This window comes from Homarus americanus, unplaced genomic scaffold (assembly GCF_018991925.1).
Source record: "Homarus americanus isolate GMGI-L3 unplaced genomic scaffold, GMGI_Hamer_2.0 scaffold54679, whole genome shotgun sequence".
Lineage (NCBI taxonomy): Eukaryota > Metazoa > Arthropoda > Malacostraca > Decapoda > Nephropidae > Homarus > Homarus americanus.
The window spans coordinates 2,152,625-2,175,828 of record NW_024722701.1 but is presented as its reverse complement, the minus strand read 5'-3'; the positions used below and the strand labels follow the sequence as shown (position 1 = coordinate 2,175,828).

The 23,204-nt window shown below is 39.5% G+C and overlaps 1 protein-coding gene across 3 annotated transcripts; it reads right to left on the bottom strand.

Annotated features, from left to right (window-relative positions):
- Positions 1-9,142: 9,142 nt before the first annotated feature.
- LOC121863061 lies at positions 9,143-20,679 on the bottom strand. Of its 3 annotated transcripts, none has more exons than XM_042361544.1 (6): positions 20,578-20,679; positions 18,862-18,935; positions 14,555-14,749; positions 13,757-13,914; positions 11,172-11,260; positions 9,143-10,754 (listed from the first exon to the last, which is right to left on the bottom strand). In XM_042361544.1, the coding sequence occupies exons 2-6, from the start codon at positions 18,883-18,885 to the stop codon at positions 9,748-9,750; spliced, it is 1,473 nt and encodes a 490-aa protein (XP_042217478.1). In that variant the 5' UTR covers positions 18,886-18,935; positions 20,578-20,679; the 3' UTR covers positions 9,143-9,747. The 3 variants fall into 3 exon arrangements, with proteins under 3 accessions (XP_042217478.1, XP_042217479.1, XP_042217477.1); XM_042361545.1 differs by lacking the exon at positions 20,578-20,679 and adding an exon at positions 20,255-20,341; XM_042361543.1 differs by lacking the exons at positions 18,862-18,935; positions 20,578-20,679 and adding an exon at positions 20,255-20,566.
- Positions 20,680-23,204: the final 2,525 nt, after the last annotated feature.

The window sequence follows — 23,204 nt, the reverse complement described above, 5'->3', positions numbered from 1 at the left end:
CCTGGATATAGAGGATACGTGCAACCTCCTCTAACCTGTTAGGTTAATTAACACTGATGCTGTTTGTCTATTGTTTATATTACATTTATTTATGATCTTAGTCCTATAAAGAGAATAAAGAGAGAAGTTTATAGACCTTGAAGTTATCGCTCTATCACAATGATGGTTCAAAATGCATGATAAGGTTGTAAGTTCCTCGTTAATAGGTAGAGATAAATTGATGGTGAACTGGTAATAGGCCTGTAGTGGATCTCTCCCCTACAAGTTGTAGGCTACAACTGCGTAGCTGCTCACGGGGGTCGCCACTTGCGACGTTTGCTCTAGCAACAGAGCCCATCAACCGGCGAGTTCCCGCGGGTTTACTTCAGGCTGCTGTGTATATAAGCTCTCAGTCTCTCCATTGAGATGCATTCTACCCTACGTTCCTGAACACCAACACCTCCTCCGAGCAAGCTCCTCGCTGTCCTCCAGCTCTCATTCAACCTGGAGGACAGCAACACGCAACATCTCTAACGAAGCTCCTGCACAGATACCTCCTCAAGCATGCTACTCACTGAACGTGTCTCTTGAGCAAACTTCTCACCACACGGCATCTCCAGGACCAGACTGTCTTGTATATAATATATTTTATATAAGAAAACCACCACCTAGAGGGAAATTACAATGGGATGAGGGAAGAGATGAGGGGTACCAACTGGTCTGACTTATTAGCTATAAGAACGCAGACACCACGCTGAATATCATAACTAGTAAAATGACCCATTTGATCGATAAATATATACCCAAGACCAAACCCAGTGCTTCTAGGAATACGAGGGGATCCCTACACATGAACCATGCGGCGGTCGACAAAATTAAGAAGAAAACCCAGAAATTCAAGACGTGGGTTGGGTCAAACGATGAGCAAGACAGGAGGATGTATGCAAGAGCCAGAAACCAAGCAAAGATAGAGTGTAGGAGGGCTGAAAAGGAGTTCCAGAGGCTGGTTGCAAGCGAGGTCAAGTCAAACTCTAAGGCGTTTTACCGCTATGCAAAGTCGAAATTGAAAACGCGAATAGGAGTATCAGACCTGAGGCTGGTGGATGGTAGTTATGCAGATTCTGACCAGGATAAAGCTGAGAATCTGAACAGCTTCTTTTACTCAGAGAGGATGCAACTAACCTACCTGCGTTTCAGGACAGACGGTTCGACGCAGCACTGACCCACATTGTGTTCACAGAAGAGGGTATTAGAAATAAACTGTCCAGGCTAAAGGTCCATAAGAGTCCTGGACCTGACATGGTGCATCCTAGAGTGCTAAGAGAGTTGTGCAACGAGCTTGCAGAGCCCCTGAAGATACTGTTTTGTAAATGCCTGGGTGAACAAATGGTCCCCAGTGAATGGAAAGTAGCTTATGTGATTCCTATCTTCAAGAAGGGCGATCGTCACTCCACGAACAACTATAGACCGGTGAGCCTGACCAGCATAATATGTAAAGTACTTGAGAGTATTAGCAGAGATGTCGCAATGGAACATCTAATACGAAACAACCTTGAAAACGATTGCCAACACGGTTTTATGCCGGGGCGCTCTTGCTTAACACAATTGCTCAAGGTATTGGATATTTGGACCCATATTCTGGAACAGGGTGGTAATATCGACAATATTTACCTAGATTTTGCCAAGGCTTTCAACAGTGTACCCCACGAAAGGCTGACAATCAAACTGGAAGAGTACGGAATTCGGGGAAATGTCCTAGCGTGGATAGAAGACTTTCTACATGACAACAAGCCGTGTCAGGTGATTAATGGTACGAAATCGTCATTTGTACCTGTCACAAGTGGGGTACCACAGGGCAGTGTATTGGGCCCGCTGTTGTTTGTTTGTTTCATAAATGACATGCCTGACGTTGTACACCCCTCCATACAAATGTTTGCCGATGATGGCAAGTTATTTCGGGAAATTAAGAACCAAGCGGACTGTGAAGAGCTGCAGAAGGACCTCTGTGGGCTCCAGGAATGGTCGAAGAAATGGCTGCTGAGATTCATTGTCACGAAGTGTAAGAGGATGCACCTGGGGCGTACCAACGGTAAGGAGGCGTATCATATGTCCCAACTGAATGTGAGAAGTACCTAAGTGTGTATGTTGACAATGTGCTGAAGTTCTCGGGCCATTGTGAGAAGAAGGTAAATCAGGCAAATAAATTATTGGGTCTTATAAGAAGGTCGTTCATATATCTAGACGGTCCGTCCCTCGTAACGATCTTCAGGAGTGAAGTGCTTCCCCATCTGGAGTTCTGTCACCCCGTCTGGTCCCCGAGATATGCTAGGGACTGTCAGTTGGTTGAAAATGTTCAAAGGAGGGCCACCAGACTGGTGCCTGCACTTCGGCACCTCAGCTACCCTGAAAGATTGGAGCGCCTGAACCTGCCTAGCTTATGCTACAGACGGGCAAGGGGGGACCTAGTTGAGGTGTATAAGCATCTCAGGGGGCACTACTCAGTTGAGTGTCCTTACTTGGAGCTGCTGGACGCTCGCCCCACAAGGGGTCACAGCTCAAGATTGAAAAAGCCTCAAGTTCAGAAAACCGTGAGGGCAAACTTTTTCGGAGTGAGGGTTGTAAACTCTTGGAACAATCTACCACAGAGTGTTGTGACGGCACCGAGTGTGAGCTCTTTCAAGACAAGACTTGACCAACACTGGAGCGGGTTCAGGTACATTCAGGAGCCGGTGCATGCCCAGTATTTGCCAACAGTGCGTGACAGAGACGTGACCGATCGCCCAGGCGGCTAGCGAGCCGATCTTTTGGTGAAGAGGATAAATGAAAAGTAATCAGAGACGTGACCGATCGCCCAAGCGGCTAACAAGCCGATCAGTGGCGAAGAGGATAAAAGAAAAGTCTGGAACTGTTAGGAAAGAGAATGACATAATTAAAGACAACGGTTATAATTATAAGCTGCCTCAGTCGTACCAAAATTTGGTCAAATTATGTATTTTTGAGTCCCAAAGTCAGTACACAGACAAAATTTTTATCTGTAATTCACTTTACAATGGCTGGCAAGATTAGAAATGAGTGTTTTGTGGTGCTGAGAAGAAAAAGAGACCCAAATTTTCGATTTTCTATGTGTTATTTAAGCATTTCCGACTTACGACCATTTCGACTTACGACCTGGATGTCAGTCCCTAACCCCGTTGTAAGTCGGGGAGTACCTAGTATAATACAGTTTTTCGTGAAGTAAGGCTGTATGCAGTGTAAGTAATGAGAATTGTGATTGGTGAAGCTATTTTTATAATAATATATGTACTATAATAATAAACTATGTTCGTATATTTGTTTAAATAATGAAGAAAATTATATTAATGAATTGGCACAAGATTCTTCCATCAAGTTTCAATGTGAGCATTATATAATGTAGTTTGACAATGTCATGGTCACGTTTGTGCAGTTAGTCCGTTCAACACTTAATTATTCATATTATGCTACAGTGCCCACAAAACATGTGAAACGTTTGAGTCCCCCAGTAGAGACGTCCGTTCTCTACCCACTTTAGGATGTCGTGGTTCCTCCATTTTCTCTCGAATACTCGCTTAGGGACTAGGGTATTTTTTAAATAACTCAAGATGTCCAGGGAATATGAAACTCTACAGACTCTTCGGTCAGCAAGATCACAATCATTAGTTTATAGGCTACACAAACACAATGTACCAGTGAGGATAGGTAACAAACAGTTATCCCTAGATATAGATACGGGAGCGTGTGCCAATGTTATCTCATTAAAGTCGTTCAATGAACTCAAGAGACAATATCCTTCAAATAAGTGGCCAATAAATCCTACAGACATTCCTCTGTCCGGTGTGTCAAGAATCCTATTAGACATAGTGGGGGTGACAACACTGCCAATCCGTTTTTCTACATCCAGTAAAGCTTTTCTGGTGGATTTCTACATAGTAAAGGCATTTTCTTTGCCAGCAGATGGGTTAATCGGTCTTTCCACACTAAAGCAGAACATTAACTTTCAGCCAAGAAATCACGCCATAACGCATAATAGTAAAAATTACTACACAATGCAAACTTCACATCCATTGCTTACCTTGGGTGTTCGTGTAATAACTGCCTCGACAGGCACAGGGTAGTCTATTGCACAGAAGCTGTTAGTTAGGGGGTCACTCCCTGAAACTCAACCTTGTAGCTCAAAGGACATTCGGGATGAAAGCAGCAAGAACTGGATTTTAATGCCTGCTGTTTCAACTGGTGTACAACAGTTACTTTGCCAGGAACTAACTAGAATCACAGTAGGATTGCCAAATGTGAGTGAAGGAACAGAAATTATGTGTCTGAGTGAAAGGCTTGTCACTTGAGTTTATCTTAAGCACGGTTAGATTAGGTAGTCTCACAGATGTCCTCGTTTCCAATAGAACTGCCGGACCTTTAACTTTAAGAAACTGATGTTATTTAGGTAATTTCCTTGTTTACGACAAAGCAGTTGTTGCGGAACCAATAGAATTACAGTGGTCCCTTGGTTAACGAGCACAATCCGTTCCAGCAGGTTGCTCGTTAACCGAAAAACTCGTTAACCGAAACCATTGTTTCAATGGGTTTTGGGTAATTGGTTCCAGCTCACCGAAAATTGCCTAAATTCAACAAAAAAGGTAGAAAAGTTCACTTACTTTGAGGTGTGTATGTAGAAGGCTCCTGGATGATGATGATGATGATGATGGGAATTAGAATGGGGGTGGAGGAGAAGGGAGAAGAGAAGGCATTGGGGTGGAAGAGAAGTCACCCCATGGCTCCATTTCACCCATAAAATTTTAGCTCTCTTTGTGTAATTCAAGATTATTTTCTTTAAATCAACACTGCACTGTATTATATTTTGTCCATATGTAAAATAAATTTCAAAATGACCAATAATTTGCTTGGAAACACAGAAAAAAGCATTTAGTTGAAGAGAGTCTCAAGCAAGATGTTACCTCCACTGAAAAGACAGAGAGACTGGCACCTGTTTGGTGTGTTGCCAGGCTGGATGACACGCATGAAACTAGTTTCCTTACCTTCAATTATGTTCAATAATTGTTAAAATGACTAAAAAATTTAATATTAAACTTTTAAAATTATTGAATAGTATAAACTTCTTGATATTTACTAAAACAGTAAGGAATTTAAGCCCTAGAACCGATTACTGTATTGGCAGACTAATACTACAGCTGGTGGACCGCCAAATGCAAGCGAAAACATGTTGAGGTCAGCTTGTAAAAAAATCGTTAATCGAGGGATTGCTCTTTAACCGAAGTTAAGAATCTTATGGAAGGTAACTCGTTAACCAAAATCTCGTTAACCGAGGGATCACTGTACTAATAGGTAGTGTAACACAATGGTACTCTACCGAAAATCACATATTGTAGATAGAGCAGAGTTAATAGTGCCACACGTGAAAGTAGTCGATCATCCCCGAGGCAAAAGTTATCTTTAGAATTACTAGCTGAGTTCAAGGAAATCATAGCATTACCTGGAGAACCCCGAAGTAAAACAACGTTGACAACCCATCACTTTCCACTCAAGCCGGACACTCACCCAATCTACATTCCAGCATATCGGCTACCCCACAGCCAAAGGGCTGTAGTCGAACAAATGGTACAAAAAATGGTAGAACAATGAGTAATCCAACCATCCTCATCACCATGGAACTCGCCTCTATTACTAGTTCCCAAGAAAGATGGAGGATGGAGACCAGTCATAGATTTGCGACGAGTCAACCAGGTAACTGTACCAGACAGGTTCCCAATGCCTGTCCTAACTGACTTACTACAGTCTCTAGGAAAATACACTGCCATCTTCAGTAACCTAGATTTGCTTAGTGGGTACTGGCAAATTCCCTTACATAAGAAATCCCGCGAGGTTACTGCGTTCAGTACGCCAATGGGACATTTTGAATTCTTATGAATGCCATTTGGTTTGAGGAATGTGCTGCTAACATCCCAAAGAATGATAAATACCTTGTTTGCTGGAATGATAGGTAACACAGTCTATGCCTATATAAATGATCTTATCATAGTAAGCAAAGATTTACAAAGCCATTTAAAGAAACTAAGAGAAGTCTTTACAAAGCTACAAATAGCTGGTGAGAAACATGTGTTTCTTATGTTCACTCTGAAGGATGATGAATAACTGATGAGAGCAATATAGAACTGCTTAGCGTGACACATGGGAATTTACCTTACTCATGTAGAGCTGTATCCAGAGCAAGAGAATGAGGAGGTTAAAGTGTTGGACAAAATCCACAATAAACATTCAAGATGCTGAGGTTCATGTGTTGTTTTAATCACATAATCAATTACAGCTTAGAAATCAATCAAATAAACAATCTACATAGAGTACTGTATACTTATTTTCTGGGACAACCACATGAGGGGATGGTTACAGACACACAAAGTGGATGTGGTCCTGTAAAGTACTAGAGAATACTGGAGACAAAAATTTACTCAACTTGAATATCAATATGTATATTTCAGTTCAAGAAAATAAAAGCTGTCATGCAAAATATAAACTTGTGGAGAATCTGTTGGGGAAACAAGCAACAACAGGTATCCAGTAGATTGCTTACACTTGGCCTGAGAATTTTATAGAGTAAAAAGTACACAGAGACAGGTACCTAGGTGTGCATGGGTGGAGCAGTATGTGCAGAAGAGATATGCTGATTTTTTTTCCAGGATATTGAAATGGCAAAAAAAAAAAAAAAATTCTGAGAGAATAAACAATATATTACAAACATAAAATAAATCAGAAGTAAATGGGGGGTAGAGCAGTAGCTCACATATCTTGAACTACTATGGTATGAGTTTGAGTCCTGGCCTGAGACACGCATGAGAAAGGTGTTATCCAGTGAGACACTACCAACCATCACAGGTATTCCTCGGGTACTCTTGATTTCCTCTTCCAACACTGGACAATAAAGGTTAATATAGAGTAACAAAAGAATGGATTAACCACCCAAATAGCTACTAAGCTGATAAGCAATGAGAAAAAAAAGTAATAATTATCAATCAGATAAACTTACCAGTAGTTGAAAGCTGTTCTTATAAATTTTACTTCTAGAATATCTAATTTTTTATTTTATTTTTATTTTTTTAAATCATATTGGCCACTTATCAGCTTACTAGCAGTTTGGGTGGTTTATCCAGTGTCAGTACAGGAGGAAACCTGTGGTGTTTGGTGGTGAGGGTCACACTGGATAACACCCTTCTCACGTGTGTCCGGGCCGAGGCTCGAACTTTTGACATATTGGCGAGTTATGCGCGTTACTGCTGTACCAGCAACTGTATATTATATGCAAACAGAAGCCAATAACTAAAGAAAATAGTTAAAAAAAATTGTTTCCTAAGAGTCTGTGCAACTCTGAGAAAATATACCAAAAAACACAAACAGTATTATTGTTCAGAAAGGCAATAGTATTTGTTAGTAAATTTTTGTCTACACTTTGGACACTGAACAAGATTATGTCCAGGTTCTGTACATTGGTGTTTGGAGACAAGATCTGTCCTGTTTACCTTCTGTGGATACAGATATAGACGTGTTCTGGCACAGAATCCTGCCTGCTTTAGTAATGTACTGACTTTTTGGAAGTGGGAGAATGAGAAAAATTTAAATCTTTTCAATCTATCACAAGTTTGGCATTTCCCCATATTATGTTTATAATAAATGTTGGGTGTTGCACTTTTGTGACATATATATTCATTCTTAAAGAAGAAACTATATGAATCTCAAAGTTTCAATGAATATTTAATTGAAATAATATGAGTTACAAGCAGTGAAATTGCATATCTTGCTAACAACAGTTTCATCCACCTGATCATATCAGTACCCAGGGTTAGATGTACTACAGAGTTCAATGTGGCTTATTTTCATGTCAAGAGTAACAACCTCTAAACTTGCTGCCCATAACAGCTTAGCCATTGCATAAAATAATAACATTTGTAAGAGCACTCTGGCTTCTTTTCTTGGAAACAGTAAAAGTATATTATTGTTTTATTAAAATAAGAAAAAAGTTTTATTTGGTGACCTTTGTGCATGAATTTGCCTTGTTGCACTATCCTCATGTTCCTCTACCTTCAGGTAACCATCACAACAAGCCTTACTCATGGCCACACATAAGTTTTATCATTGTTACTCTTGAACTCAGACACCTGAATAAGATCACAACTACTAAGGGTTATTTTGTCTTTTTGTACTTCTGTGAAGGCTGACATGATTTTGGAAGTCCTTTGGCAACAATGTTTTTGACATTACTACCACACATAATTAACATTTCAGGGCAGATGAAATGATCAGGCACATTATCATCACTTTTTACAAGGATTCTTTATCATAGTAAACACTGCTGATATAATTCACGGAATTGTTACAATAGGAAGTGTGATGTGGAGAGCTGTTAGGATCATTAGTTATTTGAAAACCTGCTTAGACTGTGATTTGGGTTGTGACTAATACTATGATGAGGGGAATTACTGGGACTGAGACCTACTGAGACTATAATATGGTACAATAATTTGAGGATTCATTGAGGCTAACATCAAGATCTAGTTGAGGTGTATAAGCATCTCAGGGGGCACTACTGTACTCAGTTAAGTGTCCTTACTTGGAGCTGGCGTAATTTTTTGGATTTTAGAATGGTTAAGTTAGGTTTTTTTTTGACAGGGATTAGCCCACCCAGGCACAGGTCACCGACCCACATCGCTGGAGGGCGAAAATGTAATACGTAACAATATAATAATAATAATAATAATAATAATAATAATAATAATAATAATAATACGTACATAGATATTGGTCGTGTTTTTCACTTTTGATCTTTTTTTTATTTCTTTATTATTATTATTATTATTATTATTATTATTATTATTATTATTATTATTATTATTTTATTATCATTACTGTATTATTATTATTATTATTATTATTATTATTTTTGTTATTATTATTATTATCATTATCATCATTATTTTATTTTTGCGTATTTTTATTATAAATTTTATTTACTATAAATTATTTTTATTATTATTATTATTATTATTATTATTATCATTATTATTATTATTATTATTATTACATTTTCACCCCCCAGGCCCCGATGAGGGTCGGTGACCTGTGCCCGGGTGGGCTAATCCCTGTAAAAAAAAAATAATAAAATAAATAAATAAATAAATAAAAATAATAAAAATTAAATAAAAAAGCAGTTTTTTCTAAAAACCAGTTTTTGTGATATAGCTCGGAATGCAACGGGGGTATGTGATGCTCCACAAAAAAACTTTCGGTTTTCAGAGGTTTTCATTTTTTTTAATTTCGGATAAGGGGTTGTCAACCTGGGTACCACTTTTGTAGTGAAGTTTGCACCTACTATAATTAATAATATGTCTTGGAAACCCTGTGAAGCAGATACAACAGTCAGATGAGCTGCTGAAACTGACATTGTCCACTACCTTACTGGGACTGGGACAAGAATCTTGGGTCCCAATGAAAATGATGCCATCACCTGAAACCAGCTTAGATCAGCAGTGCCATCTAAAGATGTGTTGTTGGACCGCATGAAACTGACATTTGCATCAGAGGAATGTTGTGACTCATAAGCTAGTCAGAAGGCCAGTGAGTAATAAACAACCTTATCAGAGATGACCTATGGTATCTGACACTCTGATCACAAAACCTGTTAAGACTGACACCTTGCCTAGATGACCTGCTGAGAAAGATGTTCTAATCGTTAGAACTGTTGGAATTGACTTATTGATCAGAAGACCAGTTGGGATTAACATCTTGATCAGATGAACAATTGTGACCAACATCCTGATCAGAAGACCAGTTGGGATCAACATCTTGATCAGATGAACAAATGTGACAGACATCTTCATCAGAAGAACAACTGAGTGCAAAATCTTCATCAGATGAACAAATGGGACAGACATAGTCATCAGACAAGCAGTCATTGTAGATATCTTGAGAGTAAGACCTCATATTACTGACACTAGCTTCCAAACTGTTAGGAATGGCACCTTCATCAGAAGACCATTTGGGGTCGACATCTTCCTGAGAAGACCAACTGGAGTTCACAACTTGATGACAAGAACTTCTATGTCTGATGTCCAGACCTGCAGGACTGCTGGAACTGTCACTATCATCACACCACCGGTTATGAGGGAAGCCCCAATCAGAAAGTCTAGTGGGAGTGATACCTAGATTAGACGGTCTGTTGAGAGTGATACCTTGGTCAAATGAACTACTGGGAGTGACACCTTGATCAGCTGACCTGTTGGGAGTGAGCATGACCTGTGAAGAAGAGCTGCTGAGATTAATACTATGATCAGATGTCGTCTCAGAGCTCAGACTGTGTTGAACAGACTGGAGATAAATATCACCGTAAAACTTGCTATTCTCAACACAATGATTACTGGACTTGGTAACACACACATCACATCTAAGGGAGGTTTGAGAAATAACATCATGATCCTGGAGCTTTTTAAGACATACATCACCATGTTTTGGAATGAGATTGGAGAGTTTCTTTTTCATACAGTATTCTTCAATAGGTAAACTCTCCAGAACTACTTTACATTTTCTTTTTGGACAGTGACTACGTGTGTTAGGTGCTGGTCTAGGTACTGCATATGTTTTTTTAATATTCTTGAGGTACATCCGGGTGCCTTTTGTACATCTTAGTTGGTGTTCAAAAAGTAATTTCTTGGAGGTGAATGAAATTTTACATTCTTGACACCACCCCTCAATACCAGGCTCTGCACAGATGGAAGAATAAGTAAAAAGAAAAAAAAAACATTAATCACATAGCTAATTCCATTTGACTTCATGTATTGCAAGTTTTCAAATAAAAATTGGAACTCAAATAACACCATTTATTATTCTGTACCAATTTCTTAAGGTAATATATAAATGAATTCTATTAATATGTTACACAAAATGTCAAAGATTATGTTAAGCAGCTGTACAACAACCAGTCTGGCGGCTACTACAGAAGATGAAGACATAACAGTAGACACATATTCTTGCTGACCCCAATAATGTGGAGTGTCATTTATACATTCACTCTACTTGTCATAACTGATGTGTTCTGCTCTCTTAAAAAGGCATCCAGAAATTGACTTATGAGTGCCTGTAGTACTGCAGAAAAAACAAGCTATAAAAGTTTCACTTACTTTTTAGCATTGGTTGTATAAAAAATTTTTCTTTTATACCAAGATGGTTTCCATATGTTTCTCCATACCAGGTCAATAACTCTGTATCCCTGTTGAAAAAGATATACAATGTTAATTTTATATTTCATAACTTATAAGAACCCAAAATTAATTGTAAATATGCCCATTGAAAGCTGGGGCTTAAAAATGTGCAGACACTGAGCCATTGAAAACATGATGTCTGCTGCATGCAAGGGCAAGGTGGAAAGGCTGCTCAGCAATGATACTCTCTGGTAAGAACAGGGTGGATCCAGGGGGGGATCCTGGGGGTCCGTGGAACCCTTCCTTTTCATCAGAAATTCCAACTTTTTCTTTAATGCAGCATTGTACTCAGGCATTTTTATATACAGTAGTAAAAAGTAATTACAGTATAGTCTGGATTTACGCAGATTTCCTTTACGCGTTTGGTCATTTACGCGGCACCTGGCCAGACCGGTAGTTATTAGTTACGTGGTACATTCCATCATTTAAGCGGGAAGCGGAGCGGGCAGGGTGCGCAGTAAGTCGCTGTTGCGTTATCGCTGAAGTCATATGACGTATCGGACTGTGATTGGGCAATGCATCCTTACCTCCCTCAGCCGCTAGCTGTGATTGGTCTAATGTAACATGACGTGGCCTGCCACCAGAGGGAATAAGCCGCTGACCTAAGCTGAGCCAGTCTCATTGTTCTCAGTCTCTGCGTATACTGTTCTCTCTTGTGCCCGCTATTCCCCTCACAATGGCATCTGCTGGACCCCCACCACCCCCGAGAAACCTTGAACTACCTGGACCAAGCCATGGTTATGTGAAGGAAGTCATCGAGTTGGCGGAGAAAATCAATCTCATCCTTGACAAAGACACAGTCAATCATCGGTATGAAGTGTCTAATAACTTCCTCTCGAAATTTATGGAGCCGTATGTCCAGATGTATCACGACCACATCAATGCTAGCAGTCAAAGTAACATTATCGAGTTCTTCGCCCGCAACCCACCACAACCACAGCCAGCCCAAGTCAGTGATAGTGACAGTGACGATATGGACTTTGAAGGGTTTGTCAGGGAGGCCCTGCAAACGTCTGTGGTGGATAGTGATACAAGTGATTCACCGGAGGGCCACTAATCTGCCCTCTGCCTCGGAACCAGCCGCCATCCCCGTGTGCCCACCCATCTCTTCTACTAACGTTAGTGTTAAACACCTTCATATTTCTCTTATACCTGTACAGTACAGTAGTGTATTTTCTTATTTATATATTATGCGTGTGTGCATACCATCATAAAATTAAGATATTATTTTTACTACAACGTACGTATTGTGTCCGAAAAAGGGTAGTCTGGGGTCGGCCCAATCTCTATTTCAATTAATCCCATATGTTCTGTTATTTCGTTTACGCGTTTCTCGTTTTACGCGGACCTCCACGGGTTCAATTGACCGCGTAAATCCAGACTATACTGTACTATTGACCTCAGAATAATTCCTAATATCATGTGCACATGGTTTCAAAATGGGTTCAAAATGCCCATGATATTGGTCAGATTTAAGCAAAAAAAATGGGGGGGGGGGCGCTTACAGTACCTCCCCAAAACCCCCCAGCTGGGTGTGCTCAATGCACTCGCCATGTTCCCCCACCCACAACTTTGTGGACCGTTCCTTTGATATTCCAGGATCCACCCCTGAAGAATGATAGCTACAATTTATTCTGGAAGGGGAATTAATCCAGAACAGATAATGTAAGGGTTTTGATTACTGAAAAGTGGGTGAAGAAAGTGCAAGAGGTGAAAAAGATAAATCCAAGAATTACGATTTTGAAAATGTTAGTAAGAAGGATCTGATGACCGCCATTTCTGTGTATATCCCACAAGTTAGGGGAGAGACGGTGTGTGTGTGTGTGTGTGTGTGTGTGTGTGTGTGTGTGTGTGTGTGTGAGAGAGAGAGAGAGAGAGAGAGAGAGAGAGAGAGAGAGAGAGAGAGAGAGAGAGAGAGAGAGAGAGAGAGACTAAATTCAATCCATTTATAATCCAGTGATATCTCCTTAATACAGAACAATTGGTGCAGAGCACTTCCGGGAATAAGAAATTTCCGGGTAACGAGACTACTCTCAGTCTGAAAAAATCCCTCATCCTTGGAATTTTCCGGGTAACGGAAAAATTTTCTCAGAATTTCCGGAATATGAACCTGATTTTCATCTCTCAAACACAGAAAACACTTTTTCCATCCCCAAAATTTTCCGGAATTTTCATAGTATCAGGAAAATTTTCTCGGAATTTTCCAGAAAATGTGTCCCTCGGAAAATCTTTCCCAAAGCCGGAATTTTCTAAAAAATTCCAGCTTTGGGAACACTTTTCCGAAAAAATTTCAATTCTGGATATGAGAGAGTTCCGGGTTTGAGGGATTTCAGCTAATGGAGATATTACTGTACTGGACAAGGCTATGGATTCTTACCTAAGTCCATTTTCAGTAGTGAATTCTAACAGCATTCAACTGTGCTTCATACATTATCTCTTCACTTAGTACTATCATAGACTGTCATGTTGTTTATGCAAAATGTTTAACTCATACTGAGACAAACCTTTCTATTTGGCACATGGTAATGTAGAATATTTCATTTTCAATCTGCATAGCAAAAAGATTTCTTTCTTTATTATTCCTGGCACAGTTAATGTAGCGAACCCAATTGCTGATGGATTTGTCGGCAGAATCATTCTCGACATCATATTTCCCTTGGATCTGAAATAAAAATTGCATGTGTTACACTGCAAATATTTTACTTAACTTTACTCTCTTTATCACTGATCGTCGGCCTGTTAGCCACTTGGGAGTTGGTGACTCTCTGTTACGCACTATTGACAATACTGGGTAAAAATTAACTCTAGAATTTATCTGATCTTCAGTGAGATTAAACTCCTGTGTCTTGTTTCATCTCTTCACTCCTGGTTAGGAAAGAATTAAAATATAGAAAGTCTGAAATTTTTCTTGATGGTATAATGCCAGGGGTTAACTGTGAGATAGTAGATCACACACAAGCATATTAATAAACATCTACAAAAATGAGGCCTGAATCTCCTGGTAAGCCCCCCCTGATACACTTTTTCTACTGGATTGGTCTTAAACTCACACTGGCAATACTTGTCTCCTTGTTTAATTTCTAATGCATAATTTTTTTTTCTTTTTTTTTTGTTAACCTTAAGAGACAAATTTGCATATCTAGGGTTATTGTACTCCTGATGAACTCCCTAACAACAATAGTATCTATTAAAAAAAGTCAATATTCAAGGCATAAATGTGATGATCTCACACAGAACAGTCAGAAAGAGATGACATTATACAGAAATTATATTAAAAGATTATTGCTGATAAACTGTCTTACCTCCCATACATATTGTGTTGCTAGTTTAGCTTTCTTTATAATGTGACCTTCACAGGGCCCAAAGACAAGGCTCTGGGGGAGAGTGGCACTAGTCCAAACACCCTCTCCAGCACCTTTAATTTTGGAGACTGCAATGAATAAAGGCCATGGAGCTGTATGCCGAGCTCGCTCCTCCACTCTGCCATCACGGGGTACCTATAACATATAAAGACACCTGTAAACTTCATTATAACTACGGGTATCCCTCGCTGTACAAATGAGCTAGGTTCCTGAAAAATCATTCATATAGCAAATAAAAGAATAAATGGGAAAAATAGGATTCTTACTTTTTACTTTTATCCTCTTCGCCACTGATCGGCTTGTTAGCCGCTTGGGTTATCGGTCACGTCTCTTTTCATTTATATTCTTCACCAAAAGATCGGCTCGCTAGCCGCCCGGGCGATCGGTCACGTCTCTGTCACGCACTGTTGGCAAATACTGGGCATGCACCGGCTCCTGAATGTACCTGAACCGGCTCCTGAATGTACCTGAACCCGCTCCAGTGTTGGTCAAGTCTTGTCTTGAAAGAGCTCACACTCGGTGCCGTCACAACACTCTCTGGTAGATTGTTCCAAGAGTTTACAACCCTCACTCCAAAAAAGTTTGCCCTCACGGTTTTCTGGACTTGCGGCTTCTTCAATCTTGAGCTGTGACCCCTTATGGGGCGAGCGTCCACCAGCTCCAAGTAAGGACACTCAACTGAGTAGTGACCCCTGAGATGCTTATACACCTCAACTAGGTCCCCCCTTGCCCATCTGTAGTATAAGCTAGGCAAGTTCAGGCGCTCCAATCTCTCAGGGTAACTGAGGTGCCGAAGTGCAGGCACCAGTCTGGTGGCCCAACTTTGAACATTTTCAACCAACTGACAGTCCCTAGCATATCTCGGGGACCAGATGGGGTGACAGTACAGGCATCCCCCGCGTTACGGAAGCCCGGGTTACGGAATTTCGCTCTTACGGAATTTGCAAATTACGACCATTAATTTCGCGTTACAGCCCGTAAATCCGCCCTTACGGAAATTGGTGTAAATTTTAACAATTAAAAAAAAATCACTATATAAAATTCAATTTTTTCGTTAAAAATGATAATTTGTTAGGTGTGGATTTCTTGGTGTTTGCTACCGCCGAGCGTAGCGTCGCCAAGAGGAGTCAGTCCATTGTTTACATCCAGTGTGGGCGCATTTTTCAAGCCCCAGCAGTTTGATTTAACTTTTACAAACATACAGTAAGTACAGTACAGTACATTACCATTATTCAAGATGACTGGAAAGAGGCCATCAAGTGGAAGTGACCCCAGGAGTGCAAAAAGAAGCCGCAAAGGCATTACATTGGATATTAAACTTGATGTGTTACGAAGGTTTGATGCTAGAGAAAACTTAGCCAGATTGCAAAAACATTAGGTCTTGCTACTTCAACAGTGGGAACAATCCGTGATAATAAGGACAAAATTAGGTCAAGTGCTCAAGCAGCTACTCCATTAACTGCTCGAACCTTGTATTTTCATCAAAGTGATGTGATGCTGAATATGGAACGACTCCTGAGTGTCTGGATTGAAGATCAGACTAAACACAATGTGCCACTAAACACTATGGTTATTCAACAGAAAGCCATTAGTTTATATAATGATTTGCAGGAAGAGGAAGGTGCATCTTCTGAGGTTAAACCTTTTCTGGCTAGTAAAGGCTGGTTTGAAAGGTTTAAGAAGCGCCTTAATTTACACAACATAAAAATGAGCTGTGAAGCTGCCAGTGCTGATACAGAATCAGCTAATAAGTATCCTGCTGAACTGAAGAAAATTATTGATGAAGGAGGTTACACACTAGAACAAGTGTACAATGTAGATGAAACTGGGCTTTTCTGGAAGCGCATGCCTGCTAGAACTTTTATTTCCACTGAAGAAAAATCAGCACCAGGCTTTAAAGCATCCAAAGATCGTTTAACACTTCTTCTGGGAGGAAATGCTTCAGGTGACATGAAATTAAAGCCCCTACTTGTGTATCACTCAGAAAATCCAAGGGCTCTCATGGGCTATGCCAAGTCTAATCTACCTATGATTTGGCGTTCCAATAAAAAGGCTTGGATGACTATGACCCTTTTCCAAGACTGGTTCACTAACTATTTTTGCCCTGCTGTAGAAAGATATAATGCCAAGCGTAACATATCAAATAAAGCACTGCTCCTCTTAGACAATGCACCAAGCCACCCAGTAAATTTAAATGATCTTTCTGATACTGTGAGAGTGGAGTACATCCCCAAGAACACAACTTCCTTGCTCCAGCCAGTGGATCAAGGTGTGATAGCTAACCTTAAGGCATATTATCTTAGGAAAACTTTTTTGCAGCTCATAAAAGCAATTGATGGGGAGGATAAACCTACAATTAGGGACTTCTGGAAAAAGTTCAACATCTTGGATGCTGTGGATAATATACCCGAGTCATGGGATGAAGTGAAAACCTCAGCTATGAATGGTTCATGGAAAAACATATGGCCAGAGTGTGTCCATGAATTTCAAGGTTTTTCACAAGCTGAAAGTCTACAGAAAGTTCAACAAGACATTGTGACACTTGCAAATAATGTAGGCTTTGAAGAAGTCGTGGAAAATGATGTGGTTGAGTTGCTAGAGTCCCATAGAGAATATTTGACTTATGAAGATCTGATGATGCTGGAACAAGAGCAACCTGCAGGACAAGAAGAGGATATAGAATCTCCACCCACCCCACTTCAGTTGACAACAAAGCATATTTCAAAAGCATTTGCACTAATAGAGGAAGGTCTGCAAATCTTAGCTGATAACGACCCCAGTTAACAATGCTCTCAGTTCCTACACCGAGCTGTACAAGGAGAAGGTGCAACAACTTTGGATGAGTTATTCAGAAAAAAGGTGAAAGCAGATGAAGAAGCAGATGATGATTTACAGGGCAGGGCAGAAGAGAGTAGTGCCTCTCCCTCTCCCTCCCAATAACTTCCTTCGCACCATCAATCCTCACGCAGCAGTCAACATCTTTTGTGGTAAGTACAGTACAATATTTTTATTTATTCCAACTGTATTTCTCTTCATATTACATGTATATCATGAATTATTTAATGTACTGTATTGTATGTGTTTATAAATGTTTATTTTCATTCATAAAAGTGCTTGAATTACGTTTTTGGGGCCTAAAAAAATTCCGTAGAAACGCATCTCCAGTTTTATAATGGAAGTCAATGGGAAAATAGGTTACTCATTACGGAATTTTGCGATACGGTCAATTTTCCAGGAACGGAACCCTTCCGTAATGCGGGGGATACCTGTACTCCAGATGAGGAAGCACTTCACTCCTGAAGATTGTTACGAGGGACGGACCATCTAGATATCTGAACGACCTTCTTATAAGACCCAATAATTAATTTTCTTGATTTACCTTCTTCTCGCAATGGCCCAAGAACTTCAGCTCATTGTCAACATACACACCTAGATCCTTCTCACACACAGTCTCAACTAGTGCAGTCTCTTCGTCCCGTTGGGACATATGATACGCCTCCTTACCGTTGGTACGCCCCAGGTGCATCCTCTTACACTTCGTGACATTGAATCTCAGCAGCCATTCCTTCGACCATTCCTGGAGTCCACAGAGGTCCTTCTGCAGCCCTTCACAGTCCGCTTGGTTCTTAATTTCCCGAAATAACTTGGTGTCGGTTCCCCAATGACAAGAAAACCTCAACATCATCACCAAAAATGCAAAATCAGTTCATGAACAACAAAAAACTACGTAACTAATGATAAATACTACACAACTACTGTTATTTACTACCTAACACATTAAAAACATTAATAAAATACTATATACAGTTCCTCCCCGACTTGCGACGGGGTTAGGGACCCAAATCCAGGTCGTAAGTCAAAATGGTAGTAAGTCGGAAATGCTTAAATAATACATAGAAAATCTAAAATGGGGGTTGTTTTTCTTCTCAGCACCACAAAACTCTCACTTTTAAGCTTGCCAGGCATTTTAAAGTGAATTACAAATGAAAATTTTGTCTGTGTACTGACTTTGGGACTCGAAAATACGTAATTTGACCAAATTTTGGTACGACTGAGGCAGGTCGTAAGTGCGGGTGGTCGTATGACCTATGTATAAGTCTGTTGAGACTAAGATTAGGTTTGGGTGTGTATTATACACAAACTGTTCCTTCAAGGCTGAGTCATAGAGTGGGTGTTGAGGATCAATCCTCCTCTTTTGGGTATCCTACTAACACTAACAGTTCGTATAGGAGAAACACAGGACTTACAGGTATATCCAGTATCAGTGTCATGGGATGTTTAGGACAAATTCTATTGTATTGCTTCTTACACTCAGCACAGTCTGTAAATAGGGTTCACAGGTATAAACAATGCAGTACTTTTCTCTCATGAGTATACTGAATTAAAATGCAAGTAGAGTAAAGAGAAATGCTCCTGAAAACACAGTACAGTACCTGTAATGTCAATGTTATAAATATAACCAATTCACCAGTACAATACAAACATTTATTTTTCGGCAGGCCTAAAAATTTTGCTATATCTTGTGTTGGTATAGTATTATTGTACTCAGAGTTAAGATCATAACAGATTTTTTTCAAAATCATTACTGTACATTCAATCATGAAATTCAAACAACCTGTAGTATGAAATCATGACTATATGGCTGCCAATGACAGACTGACTATCTCTCAGTCACACAAACTACCTTTATGTGGACACAGTCAGTACTCAAAGGGGAAAGGTAAAGTAGATTACAGTATTCTTTATGACATAATTATTGGTGTTAACAAAACAGAACCACACCTAACAATAACAATAGACGTGATGTGGTCCACTTGCTCTGTTGGTACTGTACTGTTTATTTCACCAGTATAACTATGGTGGATTTGTTTACAGTAAAAGTGTCAGGATGTTCCCAGACAAGAAAAATTATAAATGTAGTCACAGGACGGCTACCGAGCCGATCAGTGGTGAAGAGGATAAAAGTAAAATACTCCTCATTAATAGTCGTACAGTCATGAGCTGTATAAGTAATCATACATAGCTACTTTAGAATAGTTTTAGTATTGCAACTGCCACAATTAAGTGACATAGTATTACGTATGCAAACAGGGCTGGATTAAGCTTAATAGGGGCCTGAGACACAGATCAACTTGGGGCCCCCTACCCTCAAGGTGTGTGTGTGTGTGTGTGTATATATATATATATATATATATATATATATATATATATATATATATATATATATATATATATATATATATATATATATATATATATATATATATATATATATATACCAAAATGCTATATTCAATGTTCATATATTGTAACGAAGTTCATGTATAAACTGATATACAGCAATGATTTCATCAATATTAAGCTTCTGCAAAATAACACATTCAATGTTCATAAGAGACAGAAAATTGAGACGTTGCTAGGACATCGTTGAACGAAGTTCATGTATTATACGCTTCAACTTCAAAAATGTTTGGATTTGGGGGCCCCTTAGAGTCGGGGGGCCTGAGGCCAGTGCCTCAAGTGCCTCATGGTTAATCCGGCACTGTATGCAAACAAACAGACAAGGGATGTGTACAGGTTGTTGTGTTGCACATTTGTATTTTGTATGTTAGCTTTTAATGTGAGTGTCATATCACCCACTTGTTCAGTTGTTTCTTGGCCTCTCCTGTAGACAACCTCCTGTGTGTGGTGGGAAAAGACTGCGTGTTTCAACAAGGTCATGGGCAATACTGGCTGGGGTCACTCATACCATGAGGGTCATGACTGACTCCATATTTTTCTTCATCTATAAGTTATGGTTGCCTAGAAGCAGCAGTTTACCTCCCAGGTTGGTATAACTGGAGGCCCTGAATGGACCTGCTGAACCAGTTGGCTGGCCAATTTACTAAGTAGCTACTGGGTATATTTCATCAATCTCTTTTAAATTATTTGGTTTGTAAGTTCATATCCATCCAGTCACATACCTTCCCTCCTCACCAATTCAATTTCAATATTTTATTCCTTGATAGAGGAAGCGGGATCCTAGTGCTGTCACAAGCTACCCCTGTCCCCTCCTCACCTCGAAAACTAATACTATCCAGTTTAGAAACATTTTCCTATGTGCAGGAATTTTAGGGGGTGTTATATATATGTATGTTTATATGCTGCCTTTATTGATTATATATATACATTATATATTATGTTACTTCTTACCAAAGTCAGAAAGTGTTTAGGCTTGTGTAAACATGAAATGTGTTAAGCACGTTGTAACCAACAACAGAGAATACACGCCCCAGCCAGACCGACCATGTGAATTGCCATTCTCCCATTAAATTAGGCAAGATACTACAGGGGATAGAAATGATGGTGGTGCCCTGTGGTGGAAAGGGAACACCACATCAGGGCACAACGGATAAGGCAGTTAAGAGATAAAATTATGACAGTCAAAAGGAGAAAATGTGTTTGCTCTTGAGATACTGTTTACCTGCACAGATGAAACACTTACATGTATAATTGTACATGTTGTTGGAATGCTGGGTAAACCTCACATCTGTAGATGATGATGAGCGTTTCATCTTAGATGATGTATGTTTTGTTCCTTTACCACCACCTGCAGCACCATCACCATCTTCTTCATCATCATATATCACCTACAAGAAGAAACTGGTTTTAGAATGAAAATGTGTAATTCTAACCATTAAAGATGTAATTAAAACCCAAAGTAAAATACTACTACTGTACACTACTTTATATACTGTATATTGTTCTTTGCCCCTTCCTGCATCTGTGTTTTCACATGTGTACAAATTTTCCTCTCTTTCTCCCTTTCATTCCTTCACTTCATTTTTACTTATACTGCCACTCATCAGTTTCATATATTTTATCAACTTATTCATTCTTTATTTTCTCCTTCCAAATGCATACTACAGTACCTCAGATCTAGGGCAGACTGTAAGAAAAAATACCAGATGTGGAAGAAACACCAGAGCACAGAGCATCATGCACATTATGTGGTATAGAAAAAAGCCCTAAATATGACCAATCAGAAAATTAGATCTCCGTAAATGGCATTTTGAGATGAAAATGAGCCCAAACATTAATATAAGAACATAAGAATGGAGAAAACTGCAGTAGGCCTATGGACCGTCCTTTGTTTTTTTGTTTTTTACGGGGATTAGCCCACCTGGGCACAGGTCACTGACCCACATCGGGGCCTACGGGGCAAAAATGTAATAATAATAATAATAATAATAATAATAATAATAATAATAATAATAAAAGAAATACAAAAATGAAAAAAAATCAAGAGTGAGAAATATACAGCATGTATGTTGTGTTGTCAAAGTAAGAGAAACAACTGAGACTCTGCAATTGTGTTTAAATGAGGCAGAAAGTCAGATCAGTAACCTGGGACTTGGTCACAATTTTCGTGATGCCATATGGCAGCAGGGTCTACCATTAGACAATACATTATACTTCCAATATCTTCCCAGGCAGTAGTACCTCCCTGTTTGGTAGCTGCCTACTACCCGTTTACACCCAACCCCTATCACACATACATCTGTCCAACCTATATTTGAAGCTATCCAGCGTGTTCGAATTAATGATGATATTTGGTAACTTGTTCCACTCATCCACTACTCTATTTCCAAACCAGTGTTTACCTATCTCATGCCTAAATCTAATTTTTTCTAATCTAAAACCATTGCTATAAGTTAGTTCACTCCTGGTTGGATAGTTTAAGTACCTTTGTGATTTTTTTATCCTCTTCGCCACTGATCGGCTTGTCAGCCGCTTGGGCGATCGGTCACGTCTTTGATTACTATAACCTTTGTTTAGCCCTGACTTCCATTTATACACCTCCGTCATATCGCCCCTCACTCTTACATCTCTCGAGGGAGTGCAAATCCAGATGCTTTAACCCTTTCACTGTGTCTATATTGTAATGATCATGTGGTTTAAAATTGACGAGCAAAAATGCGACCATTTACGGTATATCAAAGGTGGCAACACCACTACTGTTTACACATTTTGATCTGATTTATTTACTGAAATACATTGCAAAGCACCAGTGGTGTGATAAATAAAAATAAATAACACCTTTAGTTACTGCACCCACAGAACTGTGATATTTATAGAAAACTGGAAAGCTAGATGTGTGCAAGTACAAAATGATTCACTTCAGTGCATCGTACGCCTGGAAGCAGAAAAAAAAATACAGATTTCAGAGGCTCATATTATACAGTGTGTTAATATTTTTCTACCAAGTTGAAATATGTTTAGTTGGACCCATATTCTGGAACGGAGTGGTAATATCAACAATATATAACTAGATTTGTGAATATTTAAGAATAAAGAATTACAGCTACTGTACATATTTAAGTAAAACAGTAGAACCCATTCTTGCCTACAGTATAGTCTGCATTTATGCTTTTTTTGTTTACGCGTTTGGTCATTTATGCGGTGCTTTGCCAGAACGAAAATGTTTTAATTACACGGTAAATTTGGTCATTTACGCGGCGAGCGACTGCAGAGGTCCAGACCGCCGCGCCATTTTTTACCAACGCGGTCCATTCTTGACCATACGCGGGAAGCGGCATGGTGAGTGGTG